Here is a 24,768-nt window from a genome sequence, read left to right as displayed (position 1 = left end):
TCTATTAACAGAGGTAGGCCTACTGGGATAACTTACTGATTGGTCCTTCAGTTTAACCAAATGCTCATTTCATCTGAATTTCTAGTCTTCATGTAAAGAACTATTTTAATGAAGCAGGTAAGATGATTATCAAATTGTAGCATGAGTCATATAAACCTTTAAAACTAAGAAGTTGTTTTAATTGCAGAAAAACAGCTATATGGCAGTCTGGTTTTTTTTCTGTCAAAGGAAAACTCATAGAAAATAGTGTATATAAATTAAAATTTAAGTATTTTATATTATTCATTACCTTCTACTTCAAGTGCTTTAAAAGAACCAAAATTACACGGAAAAGCCAGAAGTATATACTATACTCAATATAATCCTCCATTGTTCTATGCTGCCCACTGCAGCATAAAAATAGTTCATTGTTTTAACAAACATAATTTCCAGGTACTACAGGTGCGCTTAACCTTTATGCTCTAATACTTCCTAATGGAAAGAGCATCAAGTGGCTAGCACTTACTACTGTTGAACATTTTCTTTTTTCAAACAGCTTTTAAACAAATGAAATTACTTGGGGATTTATTTTAATTGAAGATTCAATTGGACTATACATTTCTATGCAGTTTCCATAGCAACATTCATTTCAAACTAAAGAAGCTGCTTCTCTATTACTCATTATTACTAAAATTCAATTTCATGTCTCTGTTGGAACTAAACAACATTAAAAGAGGCCTTGGGAAGAATCCATCTAGCACAACTAATTAGTTTTAAAAATAGCTTTTTAAAATCCACCTAATTTAAATTTCATCCATGTCAAAGCCTTAAAAGCAACTTTGCCACTGAAGTAAACAATGGCCAAAAGGCATACAACTATTTTCTTGTGGTCTGAACAAAAGAAAGATAGGTGCTGTAAAAGAATGGCTTTTAGAAAGTTCACAGCCCCTTTCCACTGCAAGTCACGAATTGCCAGTCAAAATAGTAAGCCTATAATCCCTAACATTCATCTTTAAAGATGCATTGGTCTGACATTTATTACCATTCTGATCTTGGCTGTCCACTTACAAGGGATGTGACAATAGCACAGACCAAAATATACGCTTATTCTGAAAAAGAACAAATAGGTCAGAGGAAGGAGGTTTTCTTTTTGTGTACTTTTTGTATCGCTGTCTTGCTCAACTTTAATTCTAATACTCCTCAAAGGCATAAGCAACATTTATCTTTACTGTTTCATCTGTCTACCTAATTGCAGTCTCCTTGTTTTTGTTTGAGCAATAATGAAGATCAAGAATAGAAACATGTAAGTTACAATCTGCACACTATTTATTGAGCAGTTTTGGTAAATTTCAGTGTACATATGATTTTAAATACATCAGAGATCCACTCACTAACAACAGTGTATCATATTAAAAAAAAAAAATAAAAGAGCTATTAAACTTATACATACTAAACTATTTTAAGCCAAGAAGAAATAATTTACAATAAAGTTTTTAAACCAACAAAAACTAAGGTGGCAAGAGGAAAAGCTATGGATTTCTAATACTAATTATGAGACAGAAATGACACCTCTTGGATCTAAGCCAATACTGTAACGGTAATGCAATGCTATGCCACACAAGCAAATTAAGTACTATCTTCATTCCCACATCTCTTATGCAGTATCTACATGCCCTCATTCAGGTCCCAAGAGCTTACATAGGCAAAATTTCATCAAGAAGAGAGAAAAATGTCTCACAAAACTGCAAAGAACAGATGAACTGACGCCTCAGAGATAATTCTCCTGCCTCCTGCTGCTGATAACATTACTAAAATATGCTCATGAGAAGCAAAAGAACATTTTACATTAAAATAAAAGGATGACTATTAAGAAGATGAAGTTTAATTAAGTTGGCAGGTCAGTCTTTCTATAAATTAACTCTCAAAATATCATTGGCAAATTTGTATTTAGTCACATATTGCCTAGCCTAGGATTAAATTGTTTGATACCATCCTGACATCCCATTACTAAGAAATTAAGGATAATGCAGACTCTATATTGATGAATGCCCACATTCATACCGCAAGTATAACTTAGAACCTGGTTAGTCCAGCTTATTACAGTTCTACAGTTTCATTTAGTAATGTGTTATTTTGGACTAGGTGATGGCAGCTTGCCCACTGTCAAGTTTGTAGTTTTTGACTTGACAGAAATAAGAACAAGTTTTTGAATGATTTTATGAAATGCATATCACTCAATCCCTTTACTGTTACAGGGAACCATTAATGCTTGCCTATTTCCTTCCAACTCTAAACCAGCAACTTTATAGTTATTTTGTCATTCCTCATTATGGGGACATATGTGCATTCTTGCTTGGAAAGTGATCAAGGCTTTCTGGGGGAAAAACATTAGTATTTCATTCAGGAAAACATTCTGTATTTTCCTTACTAAATAAAGCAGATGATACTTAAATAACAACATACCATAGTGTAATTGTGAGCCACCTTGTGCAAGTCAGTGCAACCCTGCGCATCAGCAAAAGATCGGATTCCAAGGCAATTGGATGGGTGAAGCTGCTTCATTAGGAATTTACAGCATGCTTCTACAACCTGAGAGAGCTGAAGAAGGCAAGCTGTAGACAACAGGCACTCAATGTTATCTTCTTTTAATTCAAGGCGACCTAGTAACATTAAAAAGGAGATCACATTAGTTTTCTCTTATCATTTGTTCAATTCCCTAAAACTCAGAGGCAACAGAATTATTTACAGATTATATGACAATATAAGGCTTAGCAAACATCACTCCCAGCAACAGATAACCAGCTTTTCAAAATTAGTACCTATAATGATGTAAGGAAAGGGAATCCTAATAAGATTCCTTTTTTTGTCAGTCATGATACATTTAAAATATTCACATGATTTGTTAACTAACTGAGTATGGTATTATCAGAGAAACTACATCCTACCAGGTCGCCTCAGGTAATGGCAATGATGATTTCTTCTTATTTATTTATAAGGAATTAAATAGTGTGAATAATAATTTCTAAAGAGCATTTGAAATCTAGTAATGGAATATAATGCTCAAAGGAGGACAATTCTTCAGATGAAATTCCCATTTTCATTCCAATTACCTGTATATGCATATTGAACCAGAGCCCACAATGCATTTGGCTCCACACCTTCCATCTTGATTTCTTCCTGTCTTGCTTCCCTTACGTCATTAGTGAACATTGCCGCAAAGTAGTCCGAAACAGAGGAGAGAACCAATCTGAGTACATTGTGCAAGAGAAAAGGAGACACAAAGAGGAAAAGAAAAAAATTAGTCAACCTGATGTTTGTTAATTTATGATTCATTACTTTGCCCTTTGAAGAAACACTGTACTGAGAAAAACATTTTAAAATTGACAAACTGCTCCATGCTCTAGTTACCCTCTATGAATAATGAAGTACTGTTACTGAATCTACATTTGCTGCTGAAGTAAATGAATTACCCTTTCAAAGCTCAATGACTTTTAATAGCCAACACAGAAACAACCCACAAAAAACACATAAATTGGAAATGGAATATAAAAATACATTATGGAAATTAAAAAAAAAATGAACTGATTTCCATTTATATTATGTCAGTTACTTTTTTTAAACATGAAAGAATGACTTACTAGTCCTTTTCAAAGTGCTTTAAAATGCTTTTAACTCTTGGTGCAAACATAAGCATTCATTTACTAATACTGATAACAGAACTAGGCACGGTAAACATGGAGATGGTACAGACAGAGTAATCTCTTTTGTGGGTATGTATTTAGCCTTCTGTTAACAACTCTGAGTATTTTAAGATGCTAAGTAAACATGTTAGTGCACAACAGACATTTCTTTGGATTACTGAGAGTGAAACACTGAGTACATGTAACAATGCCACTCCACAAGGTGTGCAAGAATTTTGATATCTCAGTATGTGTTCACAGGACTAAGGTGAAAGAGAAAGGAAACCATGTGGAGTAGGAACCTTCAGCCCATAGTTCCGTTGTATGAAACCTACCATAACTATTCATGAGGTCTGCTGGTCTCTTCCCTAAGAGACCTCCAGGAACAGCCTTGTGGTTTGGATCAATTTTTGTGCTGCAGCAGTTCACTGTTGCCTTGCTCATAGGGAATTCAAATATAAATACACTTGCATATGTACTGAGCTATACAAACGGCAAGCCCAAGAATCAAGCCTACTGCAAATACACTACACAGTCCATCTGCACACATTCAATGAATCTAACACTTCATGAAACATCAGTTTATTCTGTGCTGAGTCATTATATTGGCTTCATTAAGATGACAGAGGTCAGGAACCGCAAAACAAGAGTAAAATTAATTGAAAATGTGAGCACCAGTGCTTAGGAGTAAGCCTAAACATACATTAATGGGGAGGATTTGCAGGTACATACACAAAGTCATGAACTACAAAGAACTGTCTCTTAGTTAATTAACTGCAAAGTAATAAATTGTTGACTAATTTCAACTACTTTTTTCTTGCCGATTTTCTGACCATTGACCATTTGGTCAGGCCTACAACAAAGTAACCCTTTTTTTCTGGTTGCTGAGGCAACAGAGTTGGGTTAAGAGCGTACAGGGAAAAGATTAATTTTATTTTAACATCTTGTATGATGGAAGTTTTGTAATAAGAAATAAAGTTCTGTTCTTTTAAGGAACATACTGTTCTTGAACTAAGAGATTAATTCTGTGGCTGACTTGCTGAGAAAAATTAGAACATTCTGCCAAGACAGCGCCCAGGCATCACTTCTAGACATTTTAACCTCAGGTTTAATGACACCTGCAGTTGAATGAAAATACTGTCTCCTAGAGATCTATATAAGTTTAGTGAAATTAGAGAGTACCTTCATGTAAAGCATCAAGGGAGAGTTTCTGCAACTGCTTTTGATGCTAGAATGAGATGACAAGATCAGATTTGTACATACAAAATAGGAGTTCTCATTGGAAGGGACAGATTTGAATAACCCAAGTATCTCTGCAGGTCCAATACAGAATGAAAAAAAAAAAAGCAAACCAAACAAAATATTCACCTCTGGCAATACTGACTTGAACTTCTACACAAGGAACAGAGCTTGAAAAAGAAAGGTCTCTGTGAGGGGAAACAACCTAAAACCTATTCTTAACACAGTTTGGGGATTGGTTCCCCCCAACAGTGCAGCTGGTATAGTTAGAAAATGGCTGGAGTGTACATATCTTAGCAACAACTGTTGAAGAAATGCCAAATTAACAACCTGAGGCTCCAGACAAACACCTTCTACCAGCTGTTTGATATCAGCAAATTTCTCCCTGTAATTTCCAGTCTCAAAGTCCTCTTGAAGATATTATTAGAAATTCAAAATGCAATCCATTTACTATTTTTGCAAACTTTTGTTTGAATTCATGAGAAGGTATACATGCTTCACAGTGTTAAGTGCTTTCCAGAGAGTGACTTGCCTATGCTGAAACAGGATGTGCAGTCCAGGAGTAGATTAATACAAGTAATATGCCAAAGCATAAATTATACTGGTAACAATTTTGTAATAATTTTAGCCAAGAAGCATGTTCACAATGAAAAGCCTTAGAACAGGTATCCACCCTTTTAATTCAACTAATTTAGAAAAAAAGTTCTTTCAAAGAAAGGGGATTAAAAGATACAGTGACAATGCATCAAGGTAGCATAACAGAAAACAAAGCCAGACTTTCAGCTAACTCGCATTTTGTTGTCCTATGTTTTTCCCACTAGTCAATAAAATCAATTACTACTTTACTCATGCCATTTGACACCCACTTGTTCATTGATCTTTTAATCTCCTAGCTAGTAACTGATTTTTCTTTCAACCTTTTTCTGGACTGTCTGAAATTAAACTGCATTCCTCCATACAGATTATACAACATGAAGCAGCTAATACCTTCATATAACTGAAGAATCCACAGAAGACTTTCCCCATCCATATTTGACATTTTTCCAAAAAAGCTCTAAAAGAGCTATGTGACAAGTATAATTTTTCAAAAGAAAATCTGTGCAATGACTATAAAAACTACACTTATATTCACGATCTCCTTGTTAAATAGAGCCATCATGGCTCTGTTAGTATTTAACATAGAGAATCTCTTTGTGTTGTTTATTTATCATTAAAATTAACATATTCATCCATATCAAGAGCTCACTGGGAACTACTGATGGTACAAAATACTGCCTTTCCTCAGTTTAGAAACTGAAGAAAGGTATGGGTTTTGTATTCTGAGTTTGTAGTCTTTTTCTTCCCTAAGAGTAATATTTCTTTCATAACTGGCTCAACTAAAATGCTTATGAAATCAGTATATATTGACATTAGAGAGGCCTCTTTAAAAAAAAAAAAAATCAACAAAAAACCTTAATACAGTTGGCATTGTATTGTTTGACAAATTTACTCTCTTTCTTACCTGATGACCAGCTACTGCCAAAAACTCAATTCTGCATAGATAAGACCACAAGAATTTGGCTACTAAATTATATGCAGTAGGTTGGCTGCTCTTTTTCAGTGCACAGGAAAAGGAACACATGAATACCAGAATTTTTTGTCTGGGAGATCATAAGATGTCTGAACAATTAATCTCTCTGGAAAAACACTCAACAGCTATGGGCTAAATCCTGACAAAATCTGGGTGTTTCAGTACATCTCCCTGTTCTTGCAGGAGGTTCCAATGGTACTGATGTCTTTAATTTCTGTGGTTTGTACTGATCCAAAAATAGAAAGATCCACCATGACGGCTTAACTTACTTTGAAGAGTTTTCTACTGAGAGCCAGTAAAACATGTGTAAGCAGGGTGGCACACCTAAATTAAATTGTACTTGTTAGAATTGCCACAAGCTGCATCATCTAGACAGTTTTCTAGGTCTTCAAAGCAATTATTACATAAAATGATGATAGCTGTCAAACCTGGCAATTTACAGATTTAGTATCTCCCAACCTGATTCACCTGACAGAATGAAGTGAAGGTTCTTAACATCTTAAAGATGAAAGGGACACTTCCTAGGAAACTCCTTGTTTGTGGCTCTGTAACAGCTGAAAATAGTCCTAGGGAACTCATTAATAGTATTCACTGAAGTTGTAAGGTGATACTGAATAGTTCATGCGTCTTAGTACGAAGGACCTCATACACTGGTGGCTTGAGCTCATTTCCATTCTTGATAACAAAACATGTCAGTAATAAAAAAAAAAATATATGAAAGTGGTACTACCCCACACTATTAATATATCTGTATTTATTTAAATTAAATTTTTTTAAAAGCAAGCTATACCTAAAAATACATGCAGTATGCTTATGTTAAAATGATTTTCAGTTATAGCTCTCTTCCAGGGAAATCAAACCTTCCAAAATTTGTTTGCTGCTTCTGACACTGAAACGATGATTACAATAAACCCTTTAGTAAAATTTTTCAAAATAACCACACTGTTAGTAGCAATAGTACCTTTTTAACAAAGCTATCATAGAACTGCTTTTTTTATACACTTTGACTTTTTAGAAAGACACTTTGTGCTAAAACTTTTATAAACACATAGCTAAAAGAAAAAAAAAAGGCTGCAGTGAAGGATTTACAAACTAAGGCAATGCTGACTGTGAAAGAAAGGAAGTATTATTAAGCTATATGGAAAAGAAGTACAAAGATAAATAAGCCTCAAGATAAAAAAATGTCTGCAAACCAGGATTTGTGCTCTTCCAAACAAGCTTCCTAACCCCTAGAGTACATAAGCTTCCATTTGCCTTCTTTCCTTCAGTTCCATGTCTTCTGTATTTCCATCTTTCAGTGTCAACAGGAAGAAAGAATATGGCTCTGCACAGATTTTCAGATTGCTGGTTAAAGGACACAGAACAGGCTTTAAATCCCCTCTGGCCAGGAATTTATGCAGACCTTCCTTTTCTTATGTGAATGTTCTGATCAGCAGGTTAGTACAAAACAAAACAAACTTTTATTATGGATATAGCAGTTAGCTGAATGTAATAAATAGGAACATAATAAATGACTTAAGACATCTGAAATTGCAGTGGACACAGAAAAAGCACCCGATATGAAAAACTTAATTAAATTAAATTAAAAGTCTGGCAAAATTTCTTTATGGAACTAGAGGCTAAGGGAGTGGGAATATAATGCATTTTTTTCCCTTGTGGAGAACTGTCCCCTTTCCTACTTGCTTCTTGATCTCCTAAATAAGTTCCTAGCTATAATTTCAGCACAGAATGAGAAGATAAATAGTCTTAGAATAATAGAGAATGTCATATTCAGAAAAATCATGACTACATGTGATACTCTTATTTGTAGTAGACTCATAGCCTGAATTCTTTGAATAGATACAAACTAAAACCCTTCAGAATTTTACAGTAATATATTGCCTGTGTTTACTACTATTGCAGACACCAAACTCGCTGCTCTTTTCTCTAAAAACATACATCATACACCTCAGAACATTTAAGTATCATCACAAGAAGAAACTGAGAATTAAGCAAAAAATACAGGAACCTTTAAAAATATCATGTTCAAACCAGAAAATCTGAAAACTCCTCTCTATATAGGAGCGTGATTAACAATAATTATGAAAAATGTTCTTTCTTACCAATTCTATGTGACCACATATTAAGAAAAATCCTTATATCTTGAAGAAAAAAAAGGGAAAAAAAAGCTGTCCAGTGTAAGTGAACTTTCTATTTTCTTATCCATCTTAGAATGCCAAGCCATTAAGCTAATATCTATTTAATATATCTTTTGTTGCTTAATAAGTCTTAAGATAAAATAATCACTAGTGTTCTGAAATAGACACTGACTGCTCCAGCTGGCAGTCAATACTAAAAGTCAGAACTTGGATGCAGGCAGTAAAAAATCCTACAATTTTTTTTTTCTTATAACATAGGCTACTACAAGTACATAAAGCCAGTCTTCTTACTGAATTTCTATAAAACTCTGAACCAAATTTAAGATTTCCATCTTTATCTTTCCCAGTATGGAAAAGTTCGATTTTCAGTGAGGTACTTTGGACATACTGAGATGAAGACTGTAGTTATTGCAATGTTTCTGTGTGAAAACAAAACAGTAAGAGAAAGAACTACTGTGCAAAAGGCAAAGCTTCTTTCTAAGTTGCTCCAATATTATAAAGTGAACGCAGGATAATCATAAGCCTCCCACCTCCTGCTATAAGCACAAGGTGTGCTTCTTTGGCCTTAACTTTCATGCATATTTAAAACACAATATACCAAATACAGCAAGATGTTTCTCCTCCTAAGAAGAGAATACCAGAGCAAATAACAGGTGGTAGCATATGCCTAATGCACTACAGAAATAGATTCAGTAGCAGAAACTGGAGGAGCAAAGTCAGTCTCTAAATAAATGAAGAAACAGGTACGAACCACATTAAAGAAATTTTTAGCGTAGTGTCTTTCTGTTTACTTTGTTGCAAAAAAAAAAAAAAATTAAAAAAAAAAATCTTCCAGTCCTTACAAGATTTCACAGCTGTCCTCTGCACCCTTTCTACACTTGTAAACTATTACATAAACCATACTCCAGGACTGTATACTGCAAAGGTGCCACCTTGGCCACATAAGAAAGTAAAATTACTTCCTTATTATAATCACTGTTTTTCCTGTTTGCAGCACTCCAAAGCTCTCGGACTTCTAAATTACTTCAGCAGGTGCAAATCCACTAGGGGTGTGTGCATTACCTGTTTTCATCCGATTCAGTCTTTCCACAGCGACAGCACAGTTTTGCGACTAATTTGAACAAACTGAAGACCAATCTTAAGCAACTCTGTAGCCACAGGGAAAGCCAAATCATCTTGCTCACCCTATTGTCTCTCCAAAAAGGATTCATCATCATCATCCACAGCTATGTGGCTATAAGTGTTTACAAAGGAATTCAGGTCAGGGGTTGGGTGGAGAACAGGACCACCCATTTTAGCAGTAACTGCACTAAGATTTGCTTAAATCAACTTGGAAAAATCAGGGATAGTCTTGACTGTTTAAAAATGAAGTTTCTTAAAATGAAGTCTCTGAGAGCAATAGCAAGTTACGGTATTACTGCCTCCCTGCTCCTCAAATCAGTCCCCATCCTCATGCTATCACTGCCTCAGTTGTGTCAGCACAACGGTGTGGATGATATCTGAATAAAAGCGGAGATCTGGCTTTTTAAGAAAAATACCAAACCCAAACCAGCAACCTCTTCCCATCTTTTTATTACTATTACAGTATTAAGCTGTAGTTTCACTGTGGGGGTAGGAATGAGCAATGGAAAATAGGAATGCTTTAGGCTGCTCTTTCTGTTGTAGACCTAATCTTATGAAACCACAGCTTAATTATACCTAGGTTCCTATTCGAACTATTAATACTGTGCACTAAATACTGTAATGTCCTTCAGTTATTCATACTTTTATTTCACAACATTTGGTATTTTCCTAGCTTTTAAGTGGCATGCTATATGATTTGTTAATTACACAGATTACAGATAGGGTAATGTTTGATCTAATTTAGCCCTCTAACACTTACTGTCAATGTTTAGTAGTCTACTATCAAATGACTCTTCCTACTATGGGAGCAAAAAAACATTATGCAGACGGAAGACTATCCTTACTGCTAATTATGACTCCAACAACTTAATTGTTAGTACAAAGAAGAAATTAAATCTAAGAAAATTTTTTTACATCATTCTATGGTACAGAAACCACTACTACTTATAATATTCTGACGGTGCATTTGGGACTTTCAGGGTTTCTATTTTGTTATGCAAATATCTTACTATATACTTCAAGACAAAAAGTAGAACGTGAAAACATCACAATTATTTTTGATGCTGTATCGCACACAACAGACAGAAATTACCTTTTAGTTTCCAAATAAATGTTAAAAACCATAAGCATGTTTAAAGTATTCTAAATTGTTTAGGATGTTCTGACCTTTTTTAAACAAAACACAGGACACACTTTGAAGGTGCATTTGTAAACAAATATGAAGTTACTTCAAATTATAATAAACTTACCTGTGAGCTGGAATTCTACGATCACCAGCAACTAACACCACATCACATAGCTGTTTGTGTCTAAGATAATTCTCCATCTTTTTAAAAGTTTGTTCAGCGTGGTTGAGAGCCTGAAAAAATTCATCTGAGGTACAGGGCTCCATAGTTTGACAAGGTGATAAGGTATGACTGCTGTTGGAAGTTCTGCTGAAGACAATAACAGAAATCTTAGTTCACACAATATTGAGGTACAGCAATTCTATCCACAGATGATAAAATAAAAATCACATGTGATTTTAAACTTGACATACATGATTTAATATATATTCCCTTGCTATTTTATTTCTCTTCATATTAATACTTCCTCTCTTCCTCCAAACCTAATCTAAATCCTTGTGAAAAAGGAACGATCATTTAATGTTGTACTCTTCAACTAGCAGACAGACAAAGATCAGTTCAGTAATCATATCTATAGTGTTGTCAGATGGTTAAGGAAGAACAGACATCTACCAAGACCCTGCAAACTGAAAAAGCAATAGAAGGATGCAATAAGGAATCAAACCTCTCCCTGCCACATATGTTAAAGTTTTACTTCACATGTATGTTAAAGTCTTGCTTCACACTTAGCCTAAGGTGGCTAGAACAAAACTCAGCATATATGGAGATAGTAGAAGAGTGTGGGCATGCAGGAGAAAAAACCATCAAGAAACACATCAATGTACCACCACTCCTACTGCATGAAGCCTTATGTGTTTGAAATGAGATCTAGCACAGTAGAAGCCAACACAGGGGAAAAGCAAAGGTGGATGGAGAGAAAAATTATTCCTGCCCATATGCACAGCAGCTTGGGACAAAAGAGGAACAGAGAAAACTTAAAAGGAATGCATGGGCCTAATACAAAGGAGATGAATCCTAATTATGTACACTGAGGGAAGCACCTTTTCTTGCTCACAGTTCTTTAACTGACTACTACTTACTTTTCCACAATGCAGGCAACTTATAAAATACTCTGGAGCTACCATAATATTTGGAAGGACACAGATTCACAAGATCTGCATCCAGACCCCTGCTTTCACAAAGATGTCATGAATTCAGGCAGCATGCTCAGGGCTAAATCCACCAAGAGACTCAGCTCAGTCCTTAGACTAGAATAGTCATTTCAAGACAGAGCTCCTCAAAATCAAAGTCTAAATTTTCAGCAGAAAATGTTCTGTAAAGGGTTTTTTTGGGGTTTTTTTTTGTTTGTTTAGGGTTTTCTTTTGTTCATGTTTTTTTGCATGTGCCCAGAGAGCTTAAAAAGGCCAAGCAATTTGGCACTTAATTAAAACCTAAGTCTAGTAATGGATCAGAAATGAGGTACCGGCCTACCTACTTCCTTTGGAGGACTTTATCTTAAATGTGCTCTCTGAAGCTGTGGTTAGGCATTTATTTAAGCTGGGTCAACTTCTCACCCCCCATTGAGTCACTTGTTCTGCTCCATCACTGGCCCTCTGACAAGCTGGAACAAGCATTCTTTGTGGCAATTGTGGAAACTGAATCAAGGAACTGGTATGTGAAAATGTAACCGTAAAAAAAACCCCATTATGTTGGCAAAACTGGGTGGCATTCTCACAGTGAATGAGCAAGAAGTACTCAGGGAAAGCAAGTCTTCAACCAGCAACCCTGCAAAAGAAACAGAAGTGGAAAGAACAGGGTGCTGGTCAACAAGAAATGCTTAGGAAATTCTTGTTCCCTATCCCGATTTATCACATCCTCAACTGTGTTGATACAGGTTAGGGTTTTTTTTGGTTGAACCATATTTTAACCCAGATTCCTCAAATTAACCCCATTAATAATGATAAAAAAACTTTCTAAGCCAGCACCTTGCTGGACCACACCCTCAGTAGAGCTATTGCTAGCGCCAAGACTGCACATGTGTACATTCTGCACAGAACTCAGTGGCAGTCACCACTCTTGTTCACTAAGGAAAAATAACTGTAGTGGTGTCTGTTTTCCACTACCCACGATAAAGCACTTATTCAGGACACAGCAGAGATGAGCTTAGTTCTTCCCCTCACCTGAAGAAGTTCAGCCCTATACCTGTCGTCTAGTCAGTAGCTTACAAACCATTTTCCATAAGGAAGGAAAAGGAGAAGGAAAGAAAGATTAAGCTTCAGTGGTCCTTAAAGAGAACATGAAAGAGACAGTCTAACAGCTGAGGCACTTGCAAAAAAGGAAAGATACAGCTTCAAGGGCTATTTATGCCTAATACCCAATAACTGGTTATTAAAAATTCAAATCTCTTTCCTTCCCCAAACTATTTTACTAATCCGTTTCCCAGTTTGGTTTGCTACAGCCATGACAGCTTGGGAGAACAAACAAGCAAGGAAAGGACAGAGGAAGGGAAGGACCTGCTTTTCTCTCTGCCAGCAGCAGCACTGAAATGCCTTCCAAAATTCTTGGCCTACATCCCTTCCACCTAGAGAGAAGAAACCTGGGTATCCAACACTGACCTGTGAATCCCATGCTCAGAGCAAACACCCAGCTGCAAGGTCCTGCAGCTCTGAGCATCAAGGCAGCTCTGCTCCTTTTGGATTTGGCTCTCGACTCAAATTTATCTTTTAGTATGAATTTCCCCTCTCATAGGCTAGAGGTATTGCTACTTCTGCACACCTACTAAGAAAATTACATTAAAGACCGAGACTGTCAGGGCACGAGGTAAGTGTATCAAAGAACCTTTTTGCATATTCCTTTAAGATAGTATTTTTAACACATTAAGTGTAAATATTATTACAAGTATCTTAGAATGTTTGTTGGTAGGGTTTCCTTTTTGTATTCTTAAACTTCAATCACACTTTTCTTGGCCTTTCTTTTCTTTCCCTATTTATGTCAAAAAGATCCCATCTAGCACTGACCAATTTTTATAAGTATGGTACAATTTCAGAATGATTGCAAAAATATTAGTTACTCTAAGGACAAGGTTTTTCCCATGCTAGCTACACATTTTACTACACTGGTGACAAACATTCATATACCAAAGATACTAGCTTTTTTCAACTTCTCTGTCTAATAAAGAACTTATATAAGAGTATGCCTTTTGAAATCAAAATTATGTATAAGCCATGCTATAAAAACATTCATTTTTAAAAGGATTTTATTTCTTCAAGCAGGATGTTTGGAATAAGGAGCTCTGCCCAATATAACAGTTCATTGCAAAGCAATGAAGCAATTAAGTGGGCTAGTAAAGTGGTGACAAATGAGTTTCAAAAGTACAAGCATATATGATGATGACTGGAGAGCTGAATTCACACCTCTCCTGCTGTTGTTTCAGGCTTCATTGCTGTAGCTTAAACAAAGCCACAGCAGTGTTTTCAATATAAAACCGAACCAAACCATAACATACACAAGCCTTTTTTCCTCCCACTTTTACTAAACTCACTGTCTCAAGAGAGAGGCATCAGTGTTTTTCAAATTTTACGGAGGAGAAGCACAATCTGTTCCTATTAACAGGATTTGTTATATTAATTATTTTAAAGCACTGAGATTCATTTTAAAGGAGTTACAATGGTTATTTTATAGCAATCATAACCCATGAATTCCAATAAGTACTAACCTTGGCTATAACAAAGGTTGCAAAACTTTTTTCAAACATTTTATTTTATGCATTTTTATATTATTTTTAGGAAGGCATCCTTTAGGTTAAATGTCTCCAAGTTTGTCTTTGAAATAAAAATGAAGCAATAAAGACTTCATTATAACTAAGAAGAAAATCAAATACACATTTCAAACTATTCATTTTGAAACAGAAATAGAGGAACAAAATCCAAAATTTTAAATTATTTTTAAAATATTTTTTTCTGAAAAATTGTGTAAAATCCTGTCTGAAAAAATTATCTCTGAAAATTGTGCATAAATTCACTCAAATTTAAAACTGTTCTATTGTCTGACCCGTTCACCTAATTTAGCTGTAACCTCATCTGTACTTCCAAAAAAGGTCAACTTCTTCACAAGATACCATGAAATCCTATGAATCTGCAAAAATGTAGTGTTACTGCAAGATAAGAGTGACATGGTTAGATCAAGGCTATGCAGTACAGATGAGGACCTTACATGTAAGTACCACCTTGCCTCTACTAAGCTTTTGCAGCAAGTAACAGCTCATTTCCTTGCATTAAAAGTCATACTTCTTTTGACAGAAGCAACATGCTGAAGTGCAGCTTGTTACTAGAGCCTTGACTGGACAGAGTCAGGCAGCATTACAACAGGATTTCTATCTGCAAAATCTCGATGGAGAAAACACCCCAAATATACATGCTACTATATCTACTCAACTGGCTAGTTCACAGAATCAATAAATGAAGTCTGTTTTTTAAAAGATTTCTATATCATCTCCTTTTCCCACTCCCACTACCACCACAAGTCTAGCTCTTCTCCTTTCCCCTCAATTCCTTAAGGCATTGCCTCACTAGGCAAGAGACAGCAAATAATGTGACTAACGGGAAGCTGTGTTGCACAGCCAGCTTTGCAGCAGATGAATTCTGCCCTTTTTCAAGTGAAGGCAATAAACTGGATTTCTCTCCATTAACTAGCTGCTATTTGCGAGGAGTGACATTATCTTTGAGACTTCTGCCTACCCTCACATTAAGATGAAAATGGCCCATGGGTTTTAAAGCTACCAGGGAAATGACAGAGGTGGTGCAGAACACAACTGCATAAACTTGCTCCCTTTAGGAAGCCAAACTAAAAGCAAATGCTCTATCTATGCTACTGAAATTTCCAGGCAGCACTATACACCAACCCAAATGGCTTTCACTGATACAATGAAAACGGTGCAAAATGGGAACTGGAGCAAGAATAACCTGTGCATAGAATTGGTTTAAATTCTGTTTTACATATGTTTCTCTAACACAAACTGGGTGTAGATGAAGGCATTAGAAGTAGGAAACACTGGCAAAACTGTAGAGATGGGAAAAAAAAGCACGTTTTTCTCCCCAATACATTTCCAGTGAACACCACTTTGTTTCTCAGAAAATAAAAAAACTGACATCAACATTTTAAATCTGAATCCATGCATAAAGAATATTACCTTTGTAAATATGGCATGTAAATAAACAGAAAACCAACAAACCAATATAGACATCTCAATGTTTACAGATATGAAAAAAGAGTAAATATGACATTTCAAAGAAGAAAAATAGTAAAAATACTGGTTTTACTCACACCTTAAAAAGGTTCAAAATAAGGTTCAAAATAATAAAAGAGGTTTAGAGATAAGTGATGAAAACGATTAAGTATGTGCAGCAAAATGGGTGCGACAGCCTTGTGTTTACAGAAGACAATAAAAGGAATAAAACTAATGCATAGTACCTCTGACTATAAATTACATGCTCCTATTTACATTCTTGTAAGGCAAACCCAAGAATGTCAATGAAATCAAAAGCCAATGTTTGACTGATCAAAGCAGAACTCTGCAATCATAAATGAAGTGTACAGAATTTACTGTAGCAAATCACCAATAAGCTATAGGTTTCACTACTGTTGAAACCAGTGAAGGCATTTATTCCCTTACTAGATCAGAAAAATCTCCAGTAGCTGGACTTTGTAACTTAAAAAAGTCCTATGCAGCCAAAAGGTAAGCTAATTGTCTACTTTGTGAAAGGACACTGCATTTGTTATACTGGTATAACAAGGTATTTTTTTGGTAATAATAAAATTAGAAGATCTGTTGCAATTTCAAGTCATCTCTAGGCTAGGGTAGTCAATTGTTTAGGTCGTACACATTAGAGGAGATACAGTATGTCTTCCCTTGGACAAATTAGGATACATATTAAAATACATCTTTTGCATTTTTAAACAAATCTTAATTTTGCAACTTTCTTGCTGCATTAAGATGGCTTCCTGCATTGCAGTTTTTACATACAATGTTTCAAAATAGTTTTAAAAATATTTTTTCAACAGTTTGGTTGTTTACACTGCTGTCTTCAAACTAGCCCACATTTTACTGCATACAGAGACCAGAACACAACTCATTAAAATAATAATATAATATAAATAATATAAATATAAATAAATATAATATAAAATAATAATATGCCAACTTCCATGATTTCATATTATACTTTGTAAGGGGTAAAATATTTCCTTCTTCAAAGGTAGTAAGACAAGATCCTCAGCTGCACAGAATGGAGTTTGTTGAAAAGAAGGATGCTGAAAGGCTTCTTGGAAAAAGCAAGCAATGGTAAAAATCAGGACACTCTTTCAAAGGCTGGAAAGAGCATAAATAAAAGGAGGAAGCCATAGATGGTAACAACAAAGACTGCTAAAAATCCATAGTGTATCATAATTCAAGATAAGAAAAAGACGATGGAAAGAGGACAAAAGTGACTCTGGAGAGACTGAAGAACACAGTAAGGTTATACATGCATGTGAACTTGAGGGCTGGTGATTTACTCTATGCCAGAGAAAAGAATTATAGTAACAGCCAGAACTACAATCTTGCAATCAAAAGGCACAGGTTCAAGCAAATACAAATATATCTGCATTAACCTTAATGTAACTGGCATGAGTAACAACAGACACAAGCTGGAGCACACACTCCAGTGTCACCTATGCTAGCCCAACAAAGACATATATACACAGCCTGCTAAGCCAATAATACTACTGCATCTTCACTTGTTTCTAATTTTGGTAAGAAATAATGTAGGCATCCTTCATTGCAGCTAGACCTTTGATTATAGCACTGATGTTTCCTGTCTTACTTCTAAGAGGTGTCTTGGATTTAGTGCAATGAATTTGTATATCCACACAAATATCACCAGTAACATGCATTCTGTCTGGAAAACAGCTACTTACACTACCTCATGATACATCTATACTGCAGTGTGATCAAGAAGTGCAATAGTACAAAAACATACCTGACCATGCTTTAATGTAGTCAAAGCACATGACAATCACTGCAAAAATATGATTGTCTTGCATGGAAGCCCATTCTATCCAAACAAATAGCTGGAATCCCCTGTGGCTTTGTGAAGTCCACTCTTAAGCCTCTTGTTACCTTATCTTCATTACAGCATCTACTGTCCAAGCTTACTAGATTAAATCTGCCTCATATATGCTATACAATTGTGCTGCACTGTTTTCAAACGTGCATAGACATAACCTAAGTGAAGATGTAATAGGCACAGAGAAAATGAAAGAATTTTAGCAGTAGCATGGAAGAAAAGAAACAAGAAGGCTAGAGATTCTCCCCTGTAAAACAACTTGTCTTTCAGTAACAAAGTTTCTTATTTTTAATTCATGCATATATCTAGAAAAAAAATGCTCTTTTTATAGTTTTTCAGTTAATTTCAAGTATCATACTACTATCACACCACAATTAGGGAATCTATCAACTGTCCTTATTTGACAGTTTGCATTATTTTGTGATAGAAGATATACAGAAATACACAGCACAATTGGGGGTCCTAACAAACTTACAGCTTCAAAGGTCAGTAAGACTGAGGTGAAAGAAAAGGCATATCAAAGGTTTCTGTAGATTGAAAACTGTTGGGGGGGGGGGGGGGGCAGACTTAGATGGGAAGTTACAACATGCTAACTCCAAGACTGTTCATAAGGAGCAATACTACAGAGTAGCTACCACTTGGTACATTCAGACCTTGTCTTAAAACCAATTACAGACATCTTACCAAACTGTTCAGAGTTAGGACACAACTGATGAATTCTGGAATATGGCTTGTATTTAATGTTCAACTATAAATATACATATTATATTATATTTGAATACATTTCCATACTTAAATCTACAGTAAAGTAATTCCAATATTTTAATGCATGCCTGGGTGAAATGAACCAGATACAATACTCTGCATACTAGGTATGCTCCAGGTATTTTTAGCTTGATATCCACTGTGCCTTCAAGGTCTGTGGACTGCTGCTAAGGCACCCACAAAAAGTTAAGAAAAACAAATCTACTGCTAATGGGCTTAAATTTGCTATAACAGAGTCTGCACAGCTGTTGGAAAATTTTTGAAAAGTGTACAAATCCAAAACGATGACCATCGCCTCAGGAATGTAGGGGAGTTAAACAGCAGCAATAGAGGAAATCTAGGAGATGAAAACCAGCAACAGAATTCAAGCCTCACTGGACCAGTAAACAATCATTCAAGCTAATGCTGGTTACAAACACACAGGTGTATGATGTGAACATTATAGCCAACTAGCTCTGATCCCTGAATAGCTCTATACTAACAACAAATGAATTCTACAGCAGCTCTCCTCTAAATGAATCACGTAATGATCTAAAGCTTTCATAATGACAAAGACCTGATCTAAATGCTTTTCTACCTGTGCTATATGACATGGCAAAGAGGAAGGATGATTGATACACACAAAGCAGTAGAGCTGCTTCTGTCACTTCATGCTTTTAGGGCTTGTAACTGGGCAATAGTTACAGAGGAGTGAAGAAGTAAAGTAACTCCAAAGCGTCTAAAAAAAGTTTAAAAAAAAAAAAAAAAGATTTTTTCGTACGCACAATTTGTTTCTAATGAAGGTAACTGTTTTCATATGGGTTAAAAGCCCTTTGAAAACTACATAGATCAAAGTGTTGGGGTTTTTTTCCCTTAAGTCAATAGATAAGAAGCTATATTTTAGACTAATAAAAAAGACCATTTAATTAAGTTCTTAACATCAGAAAAATTCCAGCTGTTAAGCAGACTTATGTAGTCTGCCTAACAGCTTATACATTTTAACAAAGGCAGTGAACAAAACATTAAGTACAGTCTCCCCATGAGACTAGAGATACAGGTAACAATACAATGCAAGTTCTTACATTACCATTAGTGACATTAAATTGTACCAACACTGAACTCAAAATTTATCTAAAATATTTATTTTGAAGCATGAAACTAAAACACCAGCAAGACTTACAAGACAATAAAGGAATTACAAATAACTCTAGATGCTCTAGATGATTAAGCACATAATATAACAAGATACTTCAAATTTACTAAGTTTAAATCCTACGTGCATTTCCTGTAGTATACAACTCCACCTAAAAAAAAAAAAAAAACCCACAAAAAACCCCAATGCTATATAAACTTCTCACACCACCTAAATAAGTATCTGCAATTCTCCAGTTCTACAAAGTAACAAATTTTGTCATATGTAAATTCTTCTCCTACATTTAAGAACAAATTTGTACTAATTTCAATCTACACATTTGTCTCAAAATTACATGGTTTTTCTACACTGATTGCTTTGCTATGGTGAGAATATCCTGTTTGGGGTAATGCTGTACATAAAAATTTCACATCACAAGTAGACATTGCTGAAATGGAAGGTGATGTTACACCTATACCATATATATTATCCAGTGCCACAGGTATTTAAAAATTCATACCTGAATATCACTTAAAATAGGACCTCTACAGAGATATGTTATTTATAGCTAAATAGTTGTTGCAGCACGACAAGACTGCTGTTATGAAGCATCAGTACGCAGGATTTCTTTTCCCTGTAATTCTAGTACTTTTGCCATTCAGTGATAAAAGCAAATACACTGTGTTGACTCCTAAGCATTTTTACCCTCCCTCCCTTCCTTGAATCTTTAAAGGTTATATAAACCATAAATAGTTAGTGTTTATATTATGGACTACTTTGCCCTTGCACTAAATGAATTCTTATTCTAGGGAATTCAAAACACTAAAACTGCTTTAACTAGATTGATCTGTCCTTAACAGGCTTTATTAAACAGTGTACCCTTTTAAATGGCCATACTTTCCAAAATGCCGTATCATCGCAAAGTTATCTTAAAAGCGAGAAAGCAAACATCATAAAGATTACTTGAAATGGTAAGCTAACTATTATGCACTATGTGCACTATAAAACAGGAAAATTACTTTTAGTGAAGAATGGCTGACTTATGCAGTAAAAGGAAATAAAAGAATTAAACTGATACTTAGCAAGAAAGATTATTAACTTCCCTAATTTACAACAAAGGTAAACACCTTTCATTTAAGAACAAATTTTACAGTTTCATCTTTAGTAATGATATGGAAGAGAAGAACACCAAAACATCTTTATAGACACAATAAAACCATTTTTTCTTTTTAAGCTAGATACAGTTTAAGACACCTGGACGGATAACTGTAATAACTTTAAAGCACAAATTGGTTGGCTTTCAATAGCTGAAATATTTTTTTTCCTTCAAGTTGCATATGCACAAGAAAAAAAAAAAATCTTTGTTTTACAGTTTAAGTATTTTTTACAGTTTCATCTCCCTCATCTATAGAAACATGTGGAAACATCAGATAAGAGTCACAAGAAGCTTACATTTTCATAGTTTTCTCCTAACTGGCATGGGACTAATTCTCAGCATAACTAAACAATCAGTGTCACTTCAAAATAATTTAGAAAGCATCCTGTAACATTACCATGTAATGGACAGTACCTTGTTCATAGCAGCATGTACTTGGTATACTATTTAAAACACAAGTGAGTGCATCCATGTTTGTGCTTTATTTATCCACATTGACTAAAGCTGCCTCTTAAAAAGGTCCTAGTAAACACACAGAACCCTGATTATAAATCATTTTCTGTTTCTGGTGCACAGCAGCTGCTAGATTTCTGAAGCATTTTAACCTAGAATAAAGGCTAGCCTATATATGCATGCTATCTGTAAACATGAAATGAAGAGACATTTCTCACAATAGGAAAGTAATAATTAACCTGCACGAACTGCTGTCCGATTCATTTTCTTCTTCACTTGCTCTATCATCTGTTTCTTGTCTGTCAAGCCAACGTGCACCTCCACAGTCTTCTGCTGAGAATTCAAATGTAGGGATTTCTGAGGTGGATGCCATTGGCCAAGGAGGCGAATTCTGGAAATCCTGTTGGCTGGACCTTCTGTAACCAACTGATGTTAAAGGCAGGTTACCTGAATCTAAAAACTTTGTGCCACCAGTTGTTACATTTTGTCCTCTATTCCAGAAGTCTCCCTGGTGGTTTTCAATTGCAGAGGTAGGGGCTGATGCCTGATGACCAAACCACCTCCATCTGATTTTTAAAATCTGCTTCACGTCAAACTCTTTACGAGAACCAGACATCCTTAGTGAAAGCCAGTGATCGTCTAGGCAACAGGGTAAGAAGCAGCACACATAAAAGAAGATTTGCGCACCCAACCAAGACAAGAGAAACACATGCTCTGCCTGTCTGTGGCAAGCAGATTTTCTACAGAAGGAGGGGAGAAAGCATTGCACTGGCATAAAAAAGGCTTCTTTAACGGTATGTCATTTGAATATAAACAAAAGGCAATAGACGGTGAAAAATCCTGAGATAAAAAGAGGAGGTGAAACAATCACCTCAATCACGAAAAATGCTAATCAGTTTACCCTAAAAGCTCCAAGGCTGTTTCTGTTGCTCTCCTCTGACCATTAGCTTTCAGAAACACCACACAGTATTCATTAAAGCCCTTTCAAGAGCTGAATACCACCCCCCTTTTCTTAAACCACAAATGACAGAGAACGTAATTCCTGTACTGCATCTCTGCTTCTTATTCTGTTAACTCTTGCTACTACAGAGGGGAAAAAAAAACCGCAAAAAGCAAATTAAATTCTTTCTGCACTGCTAAAGAATAAATTTACAGAAAAGACTTAAAACCAATCCAAAGATAACTGATTATACTGGGGAGAAACTGAACTGTAAATAATTCTTTTTCCCATTACAGGACAAGCACTAACTTAAAAAGGACAAGAACAGCCTGGAAGGCTCAAGGGACTAATACTGGGTTATAGAGCCTTTCATCTTGATGTGCTTTGATTCAAATGTAGGTCTGCAGTAACTGAAAATTTCTATCTGAAGTGAGCTAATGGTTTCCATTCACTTACACATCACCAAAAGCAAAAGCAAGAAAAAGCTAACTGGTGACTGTCCAAGACACCAGACAGCCCCTGCAAAATAGACAACAAAAGACAACTTCTCAAAAGGCTTCTTTCTAATCATATACAATCAGCTGTTCCAGATCAGGTTAAAAGTACTGTGATGTAACAGTTAAAAAGAGAGATGCATACTTTTGAGACAGAATTCCCTCTAGATAGGTGATTTACGTAATGTACTACAACATCCAACAAAAGTTTTTACTTGAATGAGGAAGAGAAAGACAAAATACAGAACGACCAATTTACATTTCCTATGAAAAACTGCCTATTTCCTCTATGACATATGGAGCTAGTTAGGTGCAAAATGCTGAGACTCATTAAAATCACATGTAAACAGTAATAACAATTTTAGAACAACAAAGAGGCACTGGATTTTATCAGTCCTTGATAAACAGATCTACATTTTCAATCTTCAGTTCAGTTAGTCTGTTCAACTCTGCAGGACACATATGCAAGAAATTTCTAAGCGCTTCTTTTCTACCTACAGTTTTAATCAAAAGTGAAAGTCACTATCTCTCAGATGAACATTATGAGCTACAAAATAGGTGATCTTGTAATTAGGATACCTGCAGTGTTCTTTAAAGCAAGTTATATGCAGAGTCCATTTGAAAACAGTGCCCAATTTTACCACGCAAAAAACAAACACTACGTTTCATACTCAATGCCAGGAGTAAATCATGCTGTTTTCATGGGAACCACGATGCTGAAAGGGCTAGTTTTAACCTGGAAAGCTCACCCATCATTGCTCAGACCACAGTTATTTATGAAAGTGCTTCTCACAAATGCTAGCAAAGCTCATTTCTATAGAAACAGCATTCCAGCTGTTCTCTACAAAAAGATGCTGCATTTCAGAATGTGTACCTTGCCAGCATCCTGGCCCACCAGAAGCTGTATACCAAGGCCTTTGTAGCATGTCCAGAAAACAGCTGAAGATATTTAGAAGGTGAGATAATTAAGGAGGTAAATATACAGAGCTCTTACCATCTTTGCTGGGGATTTCATTTAAACACAGACAAACAGGGTAATATTTAAGAAGGATAATGATTTAATATATCAGCATAAAAATTGTACGGATGTTTAACCAAAATGATATGACACGTAGATCCTACTCATCTTGTACACATAGAGCTAATCATTAAAAGCTTAACTGCAGTGTTCAAACACCATCATTTGTGTAACTGCAAGTTGGGCGAAACTACAGTACAGCTTAAGAAGTAATAACAAAACGCATCTTTTTATTTATCCTCTCCTTACATTTTGTGTTGGCGTCAGGTGTTCATCAAAGCAGATGTGGAGAAGCAGGACCAGCAATTGGTGTATTTGTTAACATTCATCACAGCAGTAGTATTTTAATTACCCATTTAACTATGAAAAGTAAGCTTTAAATACCTTTATTTCTGCTGGTATGGTAAATCCACTATACATAAGGACTGACCTGGATTCTCTTTCTTGTATAGCAGACTCATTTAAAATTCAAACTGTCCCAGTACAAGTCTACTAAGACAATGGCAGATTTGCCGATTCTAGTGCTTTTTCAGCACTTTCTCATGACTTACTGGGAAAAACAGCCTAATTACTGCTCTTCTTTGGCTGTGAAGCTGTGGGCTCAAACAGAGATTAGAAAACAAAATGTGGTGTAGTTTTAAGACACCAAACCACAAAACTGTTTTCTATTTTCTTTCATTTTTCCAGATTATAGAAACTCTTGCTCCTCTATACACTCTCCCAAATTACAGTTCTAAGACAGACTGCATAAATATCTAAAATATTTCTCTGTTTCATATGAATTAGATAGAAGTTTGTGTTACAAATGACAAGATGAAACAAGTGCCACTTAATTCTTCAGTTTAAATTGACAACATTGCTCGGAAATAATTGAGGGCCTCTTCTTGTTCTGGA

The 24,768-nt window shown here is 35.5% G+C and overlaps 1 protein-coding gene across 7 annotated transcripts in view; it reads right to left on the bottom strand.

Annotated features, from left to right (window-relative positions):
- The window catches only part of KLHL5 (kelch like family member 5), a 65,849-nt gene that overhangs the window by 22,076 nt on the left and 19,005 nt on the right, over positions 1–24,768 (bottom strand). For 3 of the 7 annotated variants that reach the window (XM_030019122.2, XM_030019085.1, XM_030019103.2), the window contains 3 exons: positions 10,979–11,164; positions 3,090–3,226; positions 2,443–2,639 (listed from right to left, as the gene is read on the bottom strand). In XM_030019122.2, coding sequence (XP_029874982.1) covers positions 2,443–2,639; positions 3,090–3,226; positions 10,979–11,121 — 477 coding nt within the window. In that variant the 5' untranslated portion in view covers positions 11,122–11,164. Of the gene's footprint in view, positions 1–2,442; positions 2,640–3,089; positions 3,227–10,978; positions 11,165–21,661; positions 22,380–24,768 lie in introns of those variants that run through there. The other 4 variants (XM_030019094.1, XM_030019113.1, XM_030019067.2 and 1 more) reach the window with 3 other exon arrangements.

The sequence above is a fragment of the Aquila chrysaetos genome, chromosome 1, assembly GCF_900496995.4.
Source record: "Aquila chrysaetos chrysaetos chromosome 1, bAquChr1.4, whole genome shotgun sequence".
Classification (NCBI taxonomy): Eukaryota; Metazoa; Chordata; class Aves; order Accipitriformes; family Accipitridae; genus Aquila; species Aquila chrysaetos.
The sequence above is the reverse complement of the archived record's forward strand: the minus strand, read 5'-3'. Positions and strand labels throughout refer to the sequence as shown.